Source organism: Polypterus senegalus, chromosome 14 (genome assembly GCF_016835505.1).
Source record: "Polypterus senegalus isolate Bchr_013 chromosome 14, ASM1683550v1, whole genome shotgun sequence".
Lineage (NCBI taxonomy): Eukaryota > Metazoa > Chordata > Cladistia > Polypteriformes > Polypteridae > Polypterus > Polypterus senegalus.
Window position 1 is genome coordinate 144,838,585 of NC_053167.1, and position 15,679 is coordinate 144,854,263.

At 38.5% G+C, this 15,679-nt stretch overlaps 1 protein-coding gene across 1 annotated transcript in view; it reads left to right on the forward strand.

Annotated features, from left to right (window-relative positions):
* Nucleotides 1-6,513, forward strand: part of LOC120514878 (interferon-induced protein 44-like) — a 43,347-nt gene extending 36,834 nt beyond the window's left edge. Inside the window, exons 7-8 of the mRNA XM_039735506.1 lie at nt 2,802-2,902; nt 6,206-6,513. Coding sequence (XP_039591440.1) covers nt 2,802-2,902; nt 6,206-6,388 — 284 coding nt within the window. The 3' untranslated portion in view covers nt 6,389-6,513. The remainder of the gene's footprint in view (nt 1-2,801; nt 2,903-6,205) is intronic.
* The last annotated feature ends 9,166 nt before the right edge of the window (nt 6,514-15,679 follow it).

The following is a 15,679-nucleotide window of genomic DNA, read 5'->3' on the forward strand; positions in this document are numbered from 1 at the left end:
GCAGCCGCATTTTGGATTAACTGGAGGCTGAATAAAGAACAGTTTGAACAGCCAGTGAACACCGCATTGCAGTAGTCAATCCTACTAGAGATAAATGCATGAATTAATTTCTCAGAATCCTGTTTATTTAGAAAGTGCCTTAATTTCCTAACATTTTTAAGATGGAAGAAACATGTTTTGGACGACTTTGTAATATGTGCTTTAAATGACATGCTAGAATCAAAGATAACTCTGAGATTGCGGGCTGATTCAGTAAAATTAATTGGGATTCCAACTGAGTTAAATGACGACAAAATATTGCTGTGATCAGCGTCATTCCCTCCAACAATTAACATCTCTGTTTTATCTGTATTTAAAGACAAGTAGTTCTCATTCATCCATTCCTTTAATTCACTAACACAACTAATTAAAGACAACATCGGAGAAACTTCATTTGATTTAAATAAAAGGTATAACTGGGTGTCATCTGCATACGAGTGAAAATTAACATTATGTTTCCTAATGAGAGATCCCAGTGGAAGCATGTAAAGTGAAAACAGTAAAGGTCCCAGTACTGAGCCCTGCAGGACACCATATTGAACTTCTGTGTATAATGATGGAGTCCTGTCAGTACATTTCTGTACATACTGGAATTGATTTGATAAATAAGAACTGAACCAAGCGAGCACGGGGCCTGTAAGCCCAACATCGTTTTCTAGCCTGTGCAGTAAAATAGAATGGTCAATGGTGTCAAATGCTGCACTTAAGTCCAACAACATAATTACAGTGGAGTTTCCTTCATCAGAGGATATCAGAATGTCATTTACAACCCGTGTTAGTGCCGTTTCTGTACTATGACCAGTGCGAAAGCCAGACTGGAATTTCTCAAATAAATTGTAATGTGTAAGGTGTGACTGAAGCTGACTGGCGACTACTTTTTCTAGTATTTTAGAGAGAAATGGTAAATTTGAAATAGGCCTATAATTATTAAGTATGTGTGGGTCTAGGTCTGACTTTTTAAGTAAAGGTTTAATGACTGACACTTTTAGTGCATCAGGTACGGTGCCATGCAGTAATGAACTATTGATAATGGTTAGAATAGGCGCTGCAAGAACATCCATTGCACTTTTACTAGTTTTGTTGGCACTGGATCTAGGGAACAAGTAGTGGGCTTCATTTTAGTAATTAAAGTTAAGACTTCCTGGTGAGTTACAGGATTAAAATTACTAAAGTGCTGAATGCAATGTGCGGCAGGGTCTGCTAAGCTAGTATTTGGTTTGTACTGTGATGCTGAGATCTTGGATCTTATATTTTTAATTTTCTCATTGAAGAAGTTCATAAAGTCTGTACTGCTAATATCTGATGGTATTTTGCACTGTTGATCTGAATTGCCATTTGTTAATTTAGCCACTGTTCTAAACAGTACCCGAGGATTATTATTATTGCTATTTATTAATGTAGAATAGTATTCTGAGCGAGCTTTAAAGAGGGCTTTTTTATATTTTTAACACTCTCTGTCCATGCAATTTGAAAGACATGTAGCTTTGTTGTTCTCCATCTGTGCTCCAGTTTTCGACACTCTAATTTAAGAGCGCGAGTATTTTCATTAAACCAGGGAGAGTTTCTATGCATTGGTAAGGTGTATGAGTAGGCTAGTTGAGGATTGTTAAACTAGGGAATGGGAGGGGGGGCAAGGAGTTTAGGACAGGCCAGGTTTAGATCTATACATGGAGAAACAAACAACAGTGTAGAAATAAAATTGCATAGTAACGTAAATTCTAACCCAACGTTTAAATGTAAAATGAGTATCACATTAAAAGTAGCTTGCCTTAATGCTAGAAGTATCAAAAATTAAATAAATGAGTTGGAGTTGTATGTAGCAGAGAATAATTATGATATTATAGCAATAACAGACACCGGGCTAAATAACAAAGATGGGGGTGACTATAACATAGAGGGATACACATTTATTAGGAAGGATAGAGAGAATAGAAAAGGAGGTAGGGATACTGTTTATGTCAAAGAGAATTTAAATGCAAGTCCTCTTCAGTTTGATAATGAGTCCCATCTTAGTGAGGACGTGTGGCTTCATCTGGAAAGCATTTGAGAAAGAGGCCTTATTTTAGGAGTGTGTTACAGACTGCCCAATACACACAGTTATTTCAATGCTTATCTTTTTGGCAATATTAAAAATAGGATATTAAAATCTAATATTGTGATGCTGAACAGCTAGAAGGACATATATGGACAGAGGTAGAGAGAGGGAATTGATTTTAGGTGGACAAAAGTAACCCAATCATGTTAAGCAGATGATGGATTTTGTTTGTTTTTTTAATGCTTTCTGTTCCACTAGTGACCTTTTTATTACTTTCTCTAAATTTGTGAATATACAGGGTGTGTCTGTTGTATTACACCCGAATGCCACTGTGGGTGTACAGGTGTGAGCTGGAGTTTCAGCCACTGAATTGTATGTAATTTGTGACTTTTTTATTTAGTGATTTTTTTTTTCAAAGTTTGCCTTTAAAACAAAAATTTGCCTTCCTACATACATATGCAAACAATTATGAACAAATTGCTGTGTTTGAGTTTTTTTGGTTGAGCTTGAATTATAGTCACTTTAAAGCAAATTAAGAAATCCTAACACCAAGAGTACAGAGCAAATGAAAATTGTTCTTTGATATTGTAATAAATATTAACAGCATTGTCAATCATCTGTTCATCTTCTGATTTCTCTATTCCTTATATAAAGAAATGTGATAAAGTAACAAAATAAGTGAGGGCAAATATTCTCCTGACTCTCTGTGTCACCTCTTCACCCACAGGTGTCCCCTTGCTCGTTCTGATGACCAAGATAGATGAGGCCTCTATGACAGTGAAGAGGAATTTGAAAAAAGTATACAACAGCAAGTACATTGAAGAACAGGTAACCTGCCCCTTTCACTGGCCATTTTGTTTGTCTCTGTCATAGGACCTGAATTTATGTGGACTTTTACATCAATTCACTCAGCAGAAGCCTTTTATCCAAGGTGACTTACAAAAGTGGTTGACATAACCAAGTAACTATTTTGAAACAAGGGCTACATGACCATGTTATAAAACTGACCCACAGAAGTGAAAAGCTTTAAACCAAACAGAACAACATAAGATTAGTTACTCTTTTCTTATCTACTAATAAATTCTCATCAAAGCCATTATCAATTAGACAGATATTCACAGAATAAGAAAGTCTTCAAGTTCTTCTTAAATGCACGTTGTTAGCATCAGGAGCATCGTGAACTAGGAGATTTATCTTTAACAAGTTTCCAACTGTGTTCTTGATGAACTCATTTTAAAGTCACCGTCTCGATCCACTGTACTAATTCCCTTCATCATTTTAAACCCTTCAGTCAGGTCACCTCTTAATCTTCTTTTGCTTAAACTGTAAAGGCTCAGCTCTTTTAATCTTTCCTCATAACCTGTAGCCCTGGAATCAGCCTAGTCGCTCTTCCTGGACCTTTTCTAGTCCTTTTTGAAGCCTGTAGCCCAAAACTGCACACAGTACTCCAGATGAGGCCTCACCAGTGTGTTATAAAGGTTGAGCAGAACCTCCTGTTACTTGTACTCAACACATCAAGGCGCTATATAACCTGACAGTCTGTTAGCCTTCTTAATGACTTCTGAACACTGTCGGGAAGTCGATAGCTTAGGGTCCACTATGACTCCTAAATCCTTCTCATAAGGTGGACTCTCGATTACTTCCTATGTGTAATTCTTTACATTTACTGACATTAAATTTCATCTGCCACAAATCTGCCCAAGCATGTCTGCTGTCCAAGTCCTACTGTGATGATATAATGGATTCCAAATTATCTGCTAATCCACCTATCTTGGTATCATCTGCAGACTTCAATAGCTTGTTCCTTATATTCCTATCTAAATCATTTATAGATATTAAGAACAGCAGCAGCCCCAGCAATGTCCCCTGCTGGTCACCACTCTTATCATCCGGCAATTCTGATTAGAATTAGAATTATAACAATCTAGACGAGAACAGGCCATTCAGCCCAACAAAGCTCGCCAGTCCTATCCACTTGTTTCCTCCAAGAAAACATCAAGTCTGATGAGGTTCCTCGCACCATCATTGCATTGCATGGCTGAAATTGAGTCCTAATCTGTGATCCTGAGGTGGTTTGTCATGTGGTGGGTGCAGTAATGTACGGTATCAGTGCATGCTCCTAAACTCTCTCCTCTGTCTATCTATCTAATGACAGCATCCATAACTGAAGATTAGTTTCTACTTTCCTGCCTGGTCTGGAGTCATCAACAAAATGGTATTTTGTGACCTTGAGGTGCTAGAGAAATAATCACATCTTCTTGAGTTAGGGAAAAATGAGTTTTCCCATAACTCTACAAGTTGTCTTTTTTACTAAGATATGTTTCCCCTGACTGATTGGCTCATTGGTGAAGGTAGTGCACTTATATATTTATTCTTTGGAAAGAATGTTATCTTCTTCTTCTTTAGTCGGCTATGGAGCTCACTAGCAAATGTCCCAGAAATTAATATGTTAAGTTTTAAAGTATCAGGGTACAGATTTAGTTCTCCAGTTGACTTTGTGGTTTCCCCTAAATATAAACACTTGTCCTGTCTGGATTCAAATATGGAAAAACCATACTGCAGTTGTAAAGCACTGCAAGGTGGTTTAAGATGGGAAGATACAAATCCAAGGAGGTCATGCTGAAGCTTTATAAGATAGATAGATAAATAGACAGACAGACAGACAGACACATCTTTACCAGGGGGAAATTGTTTTGAGCTCATCTGAAGTTCTTTGTGTAGTTCTGGTCTCCAGGCTACAAAAAGGACAAAGATGCGCTGGGAAGAGTCCAGAGAACAGTGGCTAGGCTGATTCCAGGGGTACAGGGTTTCAGTTATCATGAGAGATTAAAAGAGCTAAGTCTGTTCAGTTTAAGATGGTTAAGAGGTGACATGATTGAAGTTTTTAAAATTATGAAAGGAATTAGTCCAGTGGATCAAGACTGTGACTTTAAAATAAGTTCATCAAGAACACAGGGACATAGGTATAAACTTGTTAAGGGTAAATAAACATTAGGAAGTTTTTCTTCACACAGAGAGTCACAGACAGATGGAATAAGTGACCAAGTAATGTGGTAGTCAGGAGGAAATAAGTCAAGTCAAGTCAAGTTGGGGAGCATGCACTGGTACAGTGTGTTGCCGCACCCACCACACAATGAAACAGGAGTCCGGTTGGCAACCCCCCAGACAGACACCATTCCAGTCCCACCCTCCAGAAATGAAATCTATCTGCTGCAGCCAGGTGTTCTGTGGGCGACCCCTTGCCCTGGTCCAGCCACTCAGGTCCCCAACAATGAGGATCCTACGACCTGGATCACCCTTGGGGAAACGTGCCACATGGCCGTAGTGCTGTAAATGACGCTCCCTCACAATGCAGGTACTGTGTCTCATTTAGGACTTTATGAGCAACACAAAGTCAAACCAGCGGTACCAAGGATTTTCCAGAGAGACACAGTACCAAAGGAGTCCAGTCTTTGTCTCAGGTCACTGGATAGTGTCCATGTCTCACAACCATATAGCAAGAGAGGAAGCACCAGGACTTTAAAGACTTGGACCTTCATCCTTTTGCATAGATATTGGGAGCACCACACACTCCTTTCCAGCGACCTCATGACCCCTCCATGCTCTCCCAATCTCTCTACTGACTTCATAGGAAGAGTCACCAGAGACGTGAATGTCACTGCCAAGGTAAGTAAACCTCTCAACATAAATAAATAAGGAAATAGGAACCTTCAAAACTTGACATAATGCTATTTTGGAAGAATTAAGTGGACAGGACCAGTGAGCTTTATTGGGCTGTATGGCCTGTTCCTGTCTAGACTGTTATAATGTTCTAATTAAATAAGATATTTCTCCATTATTGATTGGCCCCGTGTTTTGGAAGTAGTTCATTTCAAGTTACATCTCTTATCCTTTCCAGGCTATTCAGAAATAGCAGAGTGTACCTGTTGTGGGTCATGAACACTCCTGCCTAGAGGTATCTGCTGTGAGCTCATTAGTTAAGAACTTCACTTTCAGTTTAGCTTTGTTCACTAAACAGCCATCTATCCTGACTGGCCAGTTCCTTACACATTGCCATTTTTTTGTCCATCTCTTTCTATCTTTCTCTTTATTCTCTTTATCTCAATCTTTCTGCCATTTTCTTTTCTACAGGTGGATAAGCTCTCCCAGATTCTGGGCTTTGCCAAATCTCGATTCTTACTTGTTCAGAACTACAGTTCTGAATTTGAGCTCGCTTTGGACAAGGACATCCTGATTCTGACAGCTCTGCGACAGATACTGAGGGCGACAGATGAATACTTTGACGAAATGAGGCAAAGAGGCATCAACTCTTAAATCTCTTATGTACAGTAAATGGAGAACATCAGATTATAGCTATACTATAACTGTGTGATTGTAAATTTGGAAAATGTATGGGAAATGTAGGGAAGAAACAAGGTTATTATAGTTTTGTCTTTTTATATTAGTTTTTATTTTTGTATTTTTTCTGACCTTACTTGGAAATTCAGTTTAGTTTTAGTTTTCCTTCATTGTGTATTTTTAGTTTTTTTTTTTAGTTTTTATTTTTATTATTTCAGTTTTAGTTTCAGAAATTATGACTTGGAGCTCCAAAGAAGTTTAGTTTTGTGTCACAATTAGACAGAACTGTTCACTTAACAGATTTGGATATAATATTAATTTAATGTTTGTGGAAGCTTACTACACCACATCTGGTTTTGTTTTTGTCTGAATCAAACAAGCATAATAAAAAAAAATACTGAATATGAACAATTTTACACAATTGTATAATTTATAAAATATTTTCTATGTCATTTGTGCTGAACAAATCTGCATTGACTGTTGGCACTTTTTATCTTTTCTTTTTATTGCCCAGAATGGGCCAATTTGTAATGAAATTTAGCTGAATTTTAAGGTTTGAGGGTTTTTCGGGATTGGTTGGGTGGTCAGGATTTTGAACGGCGACAATTCTATCTGCCGATGGGTTCTTCCCACTCATGCAAGGCAGGGCCAAAGGAAATGCTTCAGGCCAGGATCAGTCAGTTTGCTCACAGATCTTTGCCAATGTTTGCTTTAAGGTTGAATTTGCTCTTTCCACCATTCCATCACTTTGTGGGTGATATGTATAATAATGATGGACATCCACCTGCAGCCACTGGACCAGGGGCCTCATGTATAATGCCGTGCGTAGAACTCGCACTATAACATGGCGTAAGCACAAAAGCCGAAATGTGCTTACGCACAGAAAAATCCAGATGCAGGAATCTGTGCGTACTCCAACTTCCACGTTCTTCCGTTACATAAATCCCGATCAGCGTGAAAACTAACGCCGTGCGCGCATTTTGTAACGCCCCAAATCCTCCCAGAATTACGCCTCTTTGAATATGCAAATCAATATAAATCGCCCTTAAGCGCAGCCTTCTGTGAAAAGACAATGGGAAAAGCACGGGGAAAATATAAGAATTTCAGCGAATACCAAGTGGAGGCAAAGGAAAAACATACTATGTGTTCAAATAAACCGTGGAATAATTAACAAAATGAAGTTGATCGAGTGACGTAGCGTGTTGGAGAAACTTGAAAGCTCACATTCACAAAATCGCACAGTGCCGGAAATAAAAAAGAAGTCACATATCAAAGTTGCCGTGAAAAGAAGAGTTGTAAGCCCACTGTCTGAGTGTCATATGAAAGTTTATTAGGGTACAGAGAAAAAAGGCACACAGTGAGGAAAAAGCACGAAATGTCAACTTCAATCTCGAATTTTCCACTTTAATCACGTAGTTTATTTTGTCATTTAGTAGAACATTATAAACTTCATCTTAAAATCGTTTAATTAACCAGTTTCTCAAAATTACATCGTAATTAAAGTAGCACGTTAAATGCTTTGTTTTGTATTTGATCTTCTACTCGTATGTGATCAATGTGTGTGAATCACTACTTGCTTCTTACATAAACTGGCTCTCTTCCTCCAACTGGACACAGAGTCCATTACATTTGTGATATTACAGCTCTCTGAATAACTCAAATACTGAGATGTATATGTGATGTCATTTTCATGATGACAGGAGCTAAAGCACATTATTAAACATGTGTTTCATGAGCCTCGTGCTCATGACAAGCATTTATCTTTTGTGAAATTTGTCGCTGCGTTTTTAGCTGTGTTGTTATTTTCTCTTTCTGTTTTATATTCAACTAGCAAAATACCCGCGCTTCGCAGCGGAGAAGTAGTGTGTTAAAGAAGCAATGAAAAAGAAAAGGAAACATTTTGAAAATAACGTAACATGATTGTCAATGTAATTGTTTTGTCACTGTTGTGAGTGATGTGTTGCTGTCATATATATATATATATATATATATATATATATATATATATATATATATATATATACACACACACATATATACATACATATATATCTACATATATACACATACATATACATACACACATACATACATAAACACACATATATACACACAAATACATATATATATATATACATACACACACACATATATAAACATATATATACATATACATACATATCTACATATATACACACACAGCTATTTCGTATCAGTGCAATACGCTGCTTGTTAAAACGGATAACTCCCGCTCTTACGTGCAAGTCTGCGTGGATATTATGAACTATCGTATTTGTTCAAGTTCTATTTAAATTTTAAATAGAAGGAATTTTTATTTAGTCGACAGAAATATCTTTGGTAGGAATGGTAAAAACAGACAGGAATATTATTTGTGAATAAATCAACTCAAACCTTAAACAACTTATAATATTATTATGTATTATTATACAAATTCAAATATGAACATGCTGCATAACAAAACCTGGAAATATAAATAAAATGTGTTCCTTTCAGCAATAACAAATCAAATCATTCAGTTGTCTTTGCTCATATGTCATTTTAGAGCTGGACGCCTGGCATCTTTTTTTGGCCACAGGTTTGTTTCTGTTTGCTGTGAGGTTCTGTGTTGTGGAGATTCTCAGGATGGATTGCAGGTGCTCATCAGTGAGGCGACTCCTGTGTGCTGTTTTGTTAGTCTTTATCACTGAGAAGAGCTTCTCACACAGATATGTGCTACCAAACATGCACAAGGTTCGAGCCGCATGTAGACGGACTTTTTTTGTTCTTCAAAGTCACCAAAGCGCCGTGCAAACTCAGTGCGCTCAGTTTATCAGCAAAGTGCGTATTTGGGAACACCGTAGTGCGACTTGGTTTAACATTACTTGGCAACAGGGAAAGTGGGGCAAGGTGAACTGGTGCATTTGTGTCTCCCATAAAAGCAGCTTCACTTGAAATCACTTTGTGATTGTGCACGGTAAAACGTCCGCTGAAGTGTCAGATTCTTATTTAATTCTTCTGCTTTCTGTATCTTCTGCATTGCATTCAGGTCTTTCAGGTTACCCTGATGTTTTGTCTCATAGTGCCGTCTTAGATTAAATTCTGTAATTACAGCCACATTAGCTCCACAAATGAGACACACGGGTTCAGTAAACATATACTCAGCCTCCCATCGGTTTTTAAAGGCTCTATTTTCAGAATCAACTTTTCTCTTCAGCATCGTGTGAGCTAGCTTCGCAATAACTTGCAGCATCATAAGGTAGACTTGATTAACGCGTAAGTGTTGGCAAGGCAGCTGAAGCGCTGCATTATGGGATCTGTAGTTTATTGTGTTACCAGCGCTTCATATACCTGGGCCATTAATAACAATAATACAGTATATAAAATGATCTCGGGCGGATATAATTACGCCGGGCGGATGTGGCCCGTGCCCTTGAGTTTGACACATATGGACTAAATAGAACTTGAAAAGATATATTTTTTCAAATGTGATCGCGCAATTCAGATAGAGTTGACGCGCACTACAGCCTGCATGCCTCAATAAGTCATCCTCCCCTCGCTCTTACTTTTTACCGTTCATCTAATGAATACACTGAGTATGGCTTTACCAAAACAATCATTGATGGCGAATAAAGTATCCATTATTCGAGTATGTAGATCGGGATATATATATATACATATATATATACCCGTATCGCAGGAGAAGTAGTGTGTTAAAAAGCTAGAAAAGAAAAGGGAACATTTTAAAAATAACGTAACATGACTGTCAATATACAGTATTTGTTTTGTGAGTGTTACTGAGTGTTGCTGTCATCAAGGATTTGATTATCATTATTTCTTTCAATCAGGTTCGTATTTGTAGGATGTGTTGTGTTCAAGTTACATTCCGTGTTTGTCAATCGTTGTAAAGATGACAGGTTTCATTCATCGATTCGTTTCTTACTGCATCAATAAACAGCTCGTCTTCTTCTTTATCTGAGACCTGACACACTGCATGCACGGTTTTTTACACTGTCTTCCTTTAGCGGGACATTGACTTTTTCCACGTGTGCTTTGTTTCCGCAGTAGCTGGATTTATGAATATGCTTGTATGTATCAGGCGCTTCATATTTTTGCTGCCTTTTCAATTGTGTAATTCGGTTTTGTTCAGCTCTTTGGAACTGTTGCTTTTATCTGTGCACTGCATCAGTTCACGTGAGCCACTCGGTGTACATGCATCGAAGGTTCCCAGCTGTGCTGGTGCCATCTCGTGCTATGTCCATGGCTGTATTTAATGTTACCTTAGTCCTGGCACTTAAAACTTTCTCTCGCAGTTTTGCTGAGTTTGTACCAAACACCACCCTGACCATCTCATCTTCCTCTCCATAAGCACAGTCCTTCACCCGTGAATATTTAGTGGGAGTTTGCTATTGGATTGCCGCGGACGGACGGCCTTATATGGGCAGGCACTAAATTACAAACGCCAGCGGCAGCCTGTCTATGAACTTAATTTAAAGTGTAGGTTTACATGTGCTTTGTTTCCAAGTAGCAGAACTCATGAATATGGTTGTATATGTCACTTTCGCTTCTTATTGTTTAGCTGCCTTCTCAATTATATAATGCATGTTTTCTTCAGCGCTTTTTGGAGGTCTTCCTGGTTTTCTATGTACTGCGTGATTACGTGGGAGGCGTGATGATGTCACACGAAACTCCGCCCCCACGGCGTTCAAGCTCATCTCCATTACAGTAAATGGAGAAAAACAGCTTCCAGTTATGACCATTACGCGTAGAATTTCGATATAAAACCTGCCCAACTTTTGTAAGGAAGCTGTAAGGAATGAACCTGCCAAATTTCAGCCTTCCACCCACACGGGAAGTTGGAGAATTAGTGATGAGTCAGTGAGTGAGGGCTTTGCTTTTTATTAGTATAGATAGATATATATTGGCGTAGCCGTCACTGCAGTCCTTGCTTTTCTTTCCCCAAGTAACCGATCGCCACACAATCAGCTCTGTAATGGAAGTTAAGCCATCTGTAAGCTTAGCGGCGATTCTTCTAAACGTTCAAGAACATTGAAATATCTTCGTAGTACATGTTTAATTATTCTATCCTTCACGACACTCCCAGTGAAGAATATAGATTATTTAAATGAAGTTAAAGTTTTATCTGTATAATTTAACAAACATATTTTGCTGCATTTCACCTTAAAAATGATATCGTCATCATATGTAAATACGCGCTTTATAAAGCGGCTCAGGTTGTGCGATATTATAACTGTAGTGCAAGTTTACAGTGAGGTGATTGTACTTATAAGTACAAACCGTTCTACAAGGAGCAATTGATTGAGTGCGTTTATAGTTCTTGGGATGAAACTGTTTCTGAACCGCGAGGTCCGTACAGGAAAGGCTTTAAAACGTTTTGCCGTGGCAGAGACAGCGTGTCCTTAAAGCTGTATACCGATAATTCTCTTTCCGATCAGCTGCTGCTGTGATTCACACTCAGATACAGTGATATAAATACTCCGAGTGCTGCAGTGAGAGTAATATGGAAAAAGATGATCCGCTGTGGCAACTCCTAACGGGAGGAGCTGAAAGAAGAAGAAGAAGAAGTGAGAGTAACAACGCTAAAGCAGTTATGGTATTTGGAATACTATGGCTGTTCCCTGGACTATTATATTGTTACTTACAATCAGATGCATTACACTAATAAACAATATGCGGTTAGTTTCTGTGTATTTATAAAGCCGCGTCATGAAAATAATGAGTAATCACACAAGAACAGTACCATTGCTTTGACGCTGGGTGCCGCCAGTTTGCAAAACTGACTTGAGAACTTGTGTACGACAAGGTATGAGGTACCGTGGAAAAGTGCGTGGCTTTACGCCAAGTGTAGGTTTTATACATCGCGATTTGAACGTGGAAAAGTTCTTACACAACATTTCTGTGCGTACGCACCGTTTATACATGAGGCCCCTGGTCATGTAACAAGGCATTCACAAAATGAAAGCCATTATCAGTCTGTATCTTTCTGGGCATCCCCCAGTGTCGAATGATTTCTATGACTAATGACTTGGCATTTGCATATTTACGAGGAAAAACTTTGATCCAACGAGAGAATACATTGACGATTACTAAGCAATATTTATACCAATGGGATGGTGTTAATTCAATAAAATCCATCTGCAGATGTTCAAAGGGCCCTTCTGGCATAGGTGTTACTGTCGGGCCTACCTGCAATCCTTTTCCTATATTAAAGTGTTGACACATTGTACAATTGTAATAAGAATATAAAGTTTAATGTCACTGTGCTCTGTACAAAAATTATTTTAGAAATCCACTCACATGTACAGGCCAGGCCAAAGTTAGCACATAGGGGCTCTCAGCATTTAGAACTGCTAGGCAAGCATTTGAAGAAAGAAAGGTACAACTACAAAATGGGCATTGTACTATTTCTGTATGTTAGAGATGAAATTGAATCTTCTCCTTCCCTTGTTAGGAACCTAAGTAAGGGCCTGCACGTGGAGAAACCAGTATAAAAGTCTTGAACGGCAGCCAAACACTTTGAAGCCGATGGACGGATGGGTGATAACGTCAAAATGTAAAAATCCTTTCAGCGCAGCGACGAAAAATGACAAATTATATACAAAGTGTTGTCATGGCTTCCTTTTGTCTGTTATGCCGCATAAATAGTCATTAAAGAAAGCTAAGTTATTTTCTCTTATGTGATTTATACCGCCGTATCACTATAGGAGGGATATCGCCTTATTACATTATATCTATATAGTTTCGGGTTACTTAAAATGCCGCAATTAAAAAGAACTTATTCCAACTTATTCCAACTAGGGAGCTAGTGACCCCTAGAGGAAACAAAGCCAAATGCAACAGCAACCTTGTCAGTTTCGGTCTACTGAACATTCGCTCGCTCACGAGCAAGGGGCATCTCATCCAAGATCTCCTCACTGATCGTAAGTTTGACTTTTTCTGTCTAACCAAGAATTGGCAGCAACCTCAAGACTTTTCTCAACTTAATGAATCCACATTTGTCAACCCCGTGCCTCTGGCTGTGGAGAAGGTGTCATGATAATTCATTGCGAGAAGTGGAAAGTCCTGCCGTTGCCTGCTCCTGCTATTAGCTCATTTGAATCAACTGTGTGTCAATTGTCTGGGCCTAACCCTACCATCATTGCAACTGTCTACCGCCCTCTAAATCAAACAATTTTTTTTTTTAAAACGATCTTGCTACCTTTCTTACCCATTTATCTACAATCTGTTTCTTTTTCTTTTTCTTCCCCTGGTTTACGCCTGAACTTTGGTTTCTGAAAGCTAAGGGCAGGCAACTTGAACGGTTATATAAAAAAACTGGACGGTTTGTCCACAAACAGATGCATAAAAATGATGTACTTTATTACATGGACTATATAGCCAAAACCAAATCTAACTATTACACTCGTAATACTGGTAACACCAAGTCTTTGTTTTCATTACTTAATAATGTCACACAACCTCCAGACTCTTTACCTTCTCACCTTTACTTGACTGCTTTTTGTAATTCTCTTATGTCATTTTTTAATGAGAAAATCCAGAGGATACATCAGCACCTCAGTCCAGATTCTCTCTGTATTTCTTTTGAACTACACGTGCCTATTCACTCATTTTCTTCTTTCCAGCTTCCCACTTCTCAGAAATCTCAGATCTCATCTGTAAATCTAAGTCATCTACTTGTCAGCTGGACCCTCTCCCTACAGTTCTGGTTAAAGTCTGACTCCCCTCTCTGGTCCTTCTCATTTCTGCCATAATTCACTCTTCTCTCACTACTAGTCATGTTCCTTCATCTTTTAAATCTGCTGCAATAACCCCAATACTGAAAAAAAACTGGTGCTGGTCCTACTAACTTCAATAATTTTCGCCCTATTTCTAATTTGCCTTTTATCTCCAAAATTCTTGAAAAAATAGTGGCTATCCAACTTCATTCCCACTTATTTCATAATAATCTGTATGAACAGTTCCAGTCTGGTTTTCGCCCCCTTCACAGTACAGAAATGGCACTTGTTAAAATAACCAATGACCTTCTTTATGGCTGCTGACTCTGGTTTAATTCCTATTCTCATCCTCCTTGATCTGAGTGCGGCCTTTGATATTATTTGTCACACCACTTTGATTGGCATTACCCACATTCCACTAGATTGGTTCAGATCCTACCTCTCCGTTCATTCAGCTTAAAACTTTCACATCCCAACCCACCAATGTTACTTCAGGTGGGCTCTGTCCTGGGCCTCTTCTTTTTATTATTTACCTTCTTCCCCTTGGCAATATCTTTCGTAAATATAACATTAATTTTCACTGTTATGCTGAGGCCACCCAGCTCTACCTTGCTAGTAAACCCACCTCTTCTTTTCCACCATCTTCACTTATTGACTGCATTGCTGAAATTAAATCTTGGTTCTTTCTTTTTTATATTAAACGGTGACAAAACTGAGGTTCTCCTCATTGGCTCAAAATCATCATTATCCAAAGCCGATAATCTTTCTGTTGTGATTGATAACTCCGTTGTTTCCCCATCACCTCAGGTCAAGAGTCTGGGTGTCATCCTTGACAGTCCTCTATCTTTCCAATCTCACATTAATAACATCACCCGGTCTGCTTATTTCCACCTACGTAATATTAATCGCATCTGCCCTTCCCTCACTCGCCATAACACTGCCATTCTTGTTCACAGTCTTGTTACTTCTCGTCTGGACTCCTCTTTGGTCTCTCTAATAAATCCCTCCATAAGCTTCAGCTAGTCCAGAATTCTGCATATCGCATCATTACTCGAACCTCATCTATTCATCATATTACTCTGGTCTTGCAGCAGCTTCATTGGCTCCCGATTAAGTTTTGAATTGATTTTAAAATGCTTCTATTAACATTTAAGGCCATTCGTAACCTCACCCCTCCATATCTGTCCAACCTTCTTCATGTTGCCATTCCCTCCCGTAATCTTAGATCCTCTTCTTCCATCCATCTGACTGTCCCTCTCGCCCGTCTAACCTCCATGGGGAGGAGAGCATTCAGCTGTTCTGCTCCCAAGCTCTGGACCTCATTACCTACAGAGCTTAGAAATATCAAATCATTTTCAACCTTCAAATGTAAACTTAAAACCCATCTGTTTAAAATGGCTTTCTCTTTATGATTACAGTGGCTTTGTTTGGTTTTAATTTTTATATCTTCTGTATTTTCTGATGTTATAAGTTGTTTATAATGTGTCTTTTTATTTATTTATTTATTGTTTGTTTGTTCGGTGTCCTTGAGTTC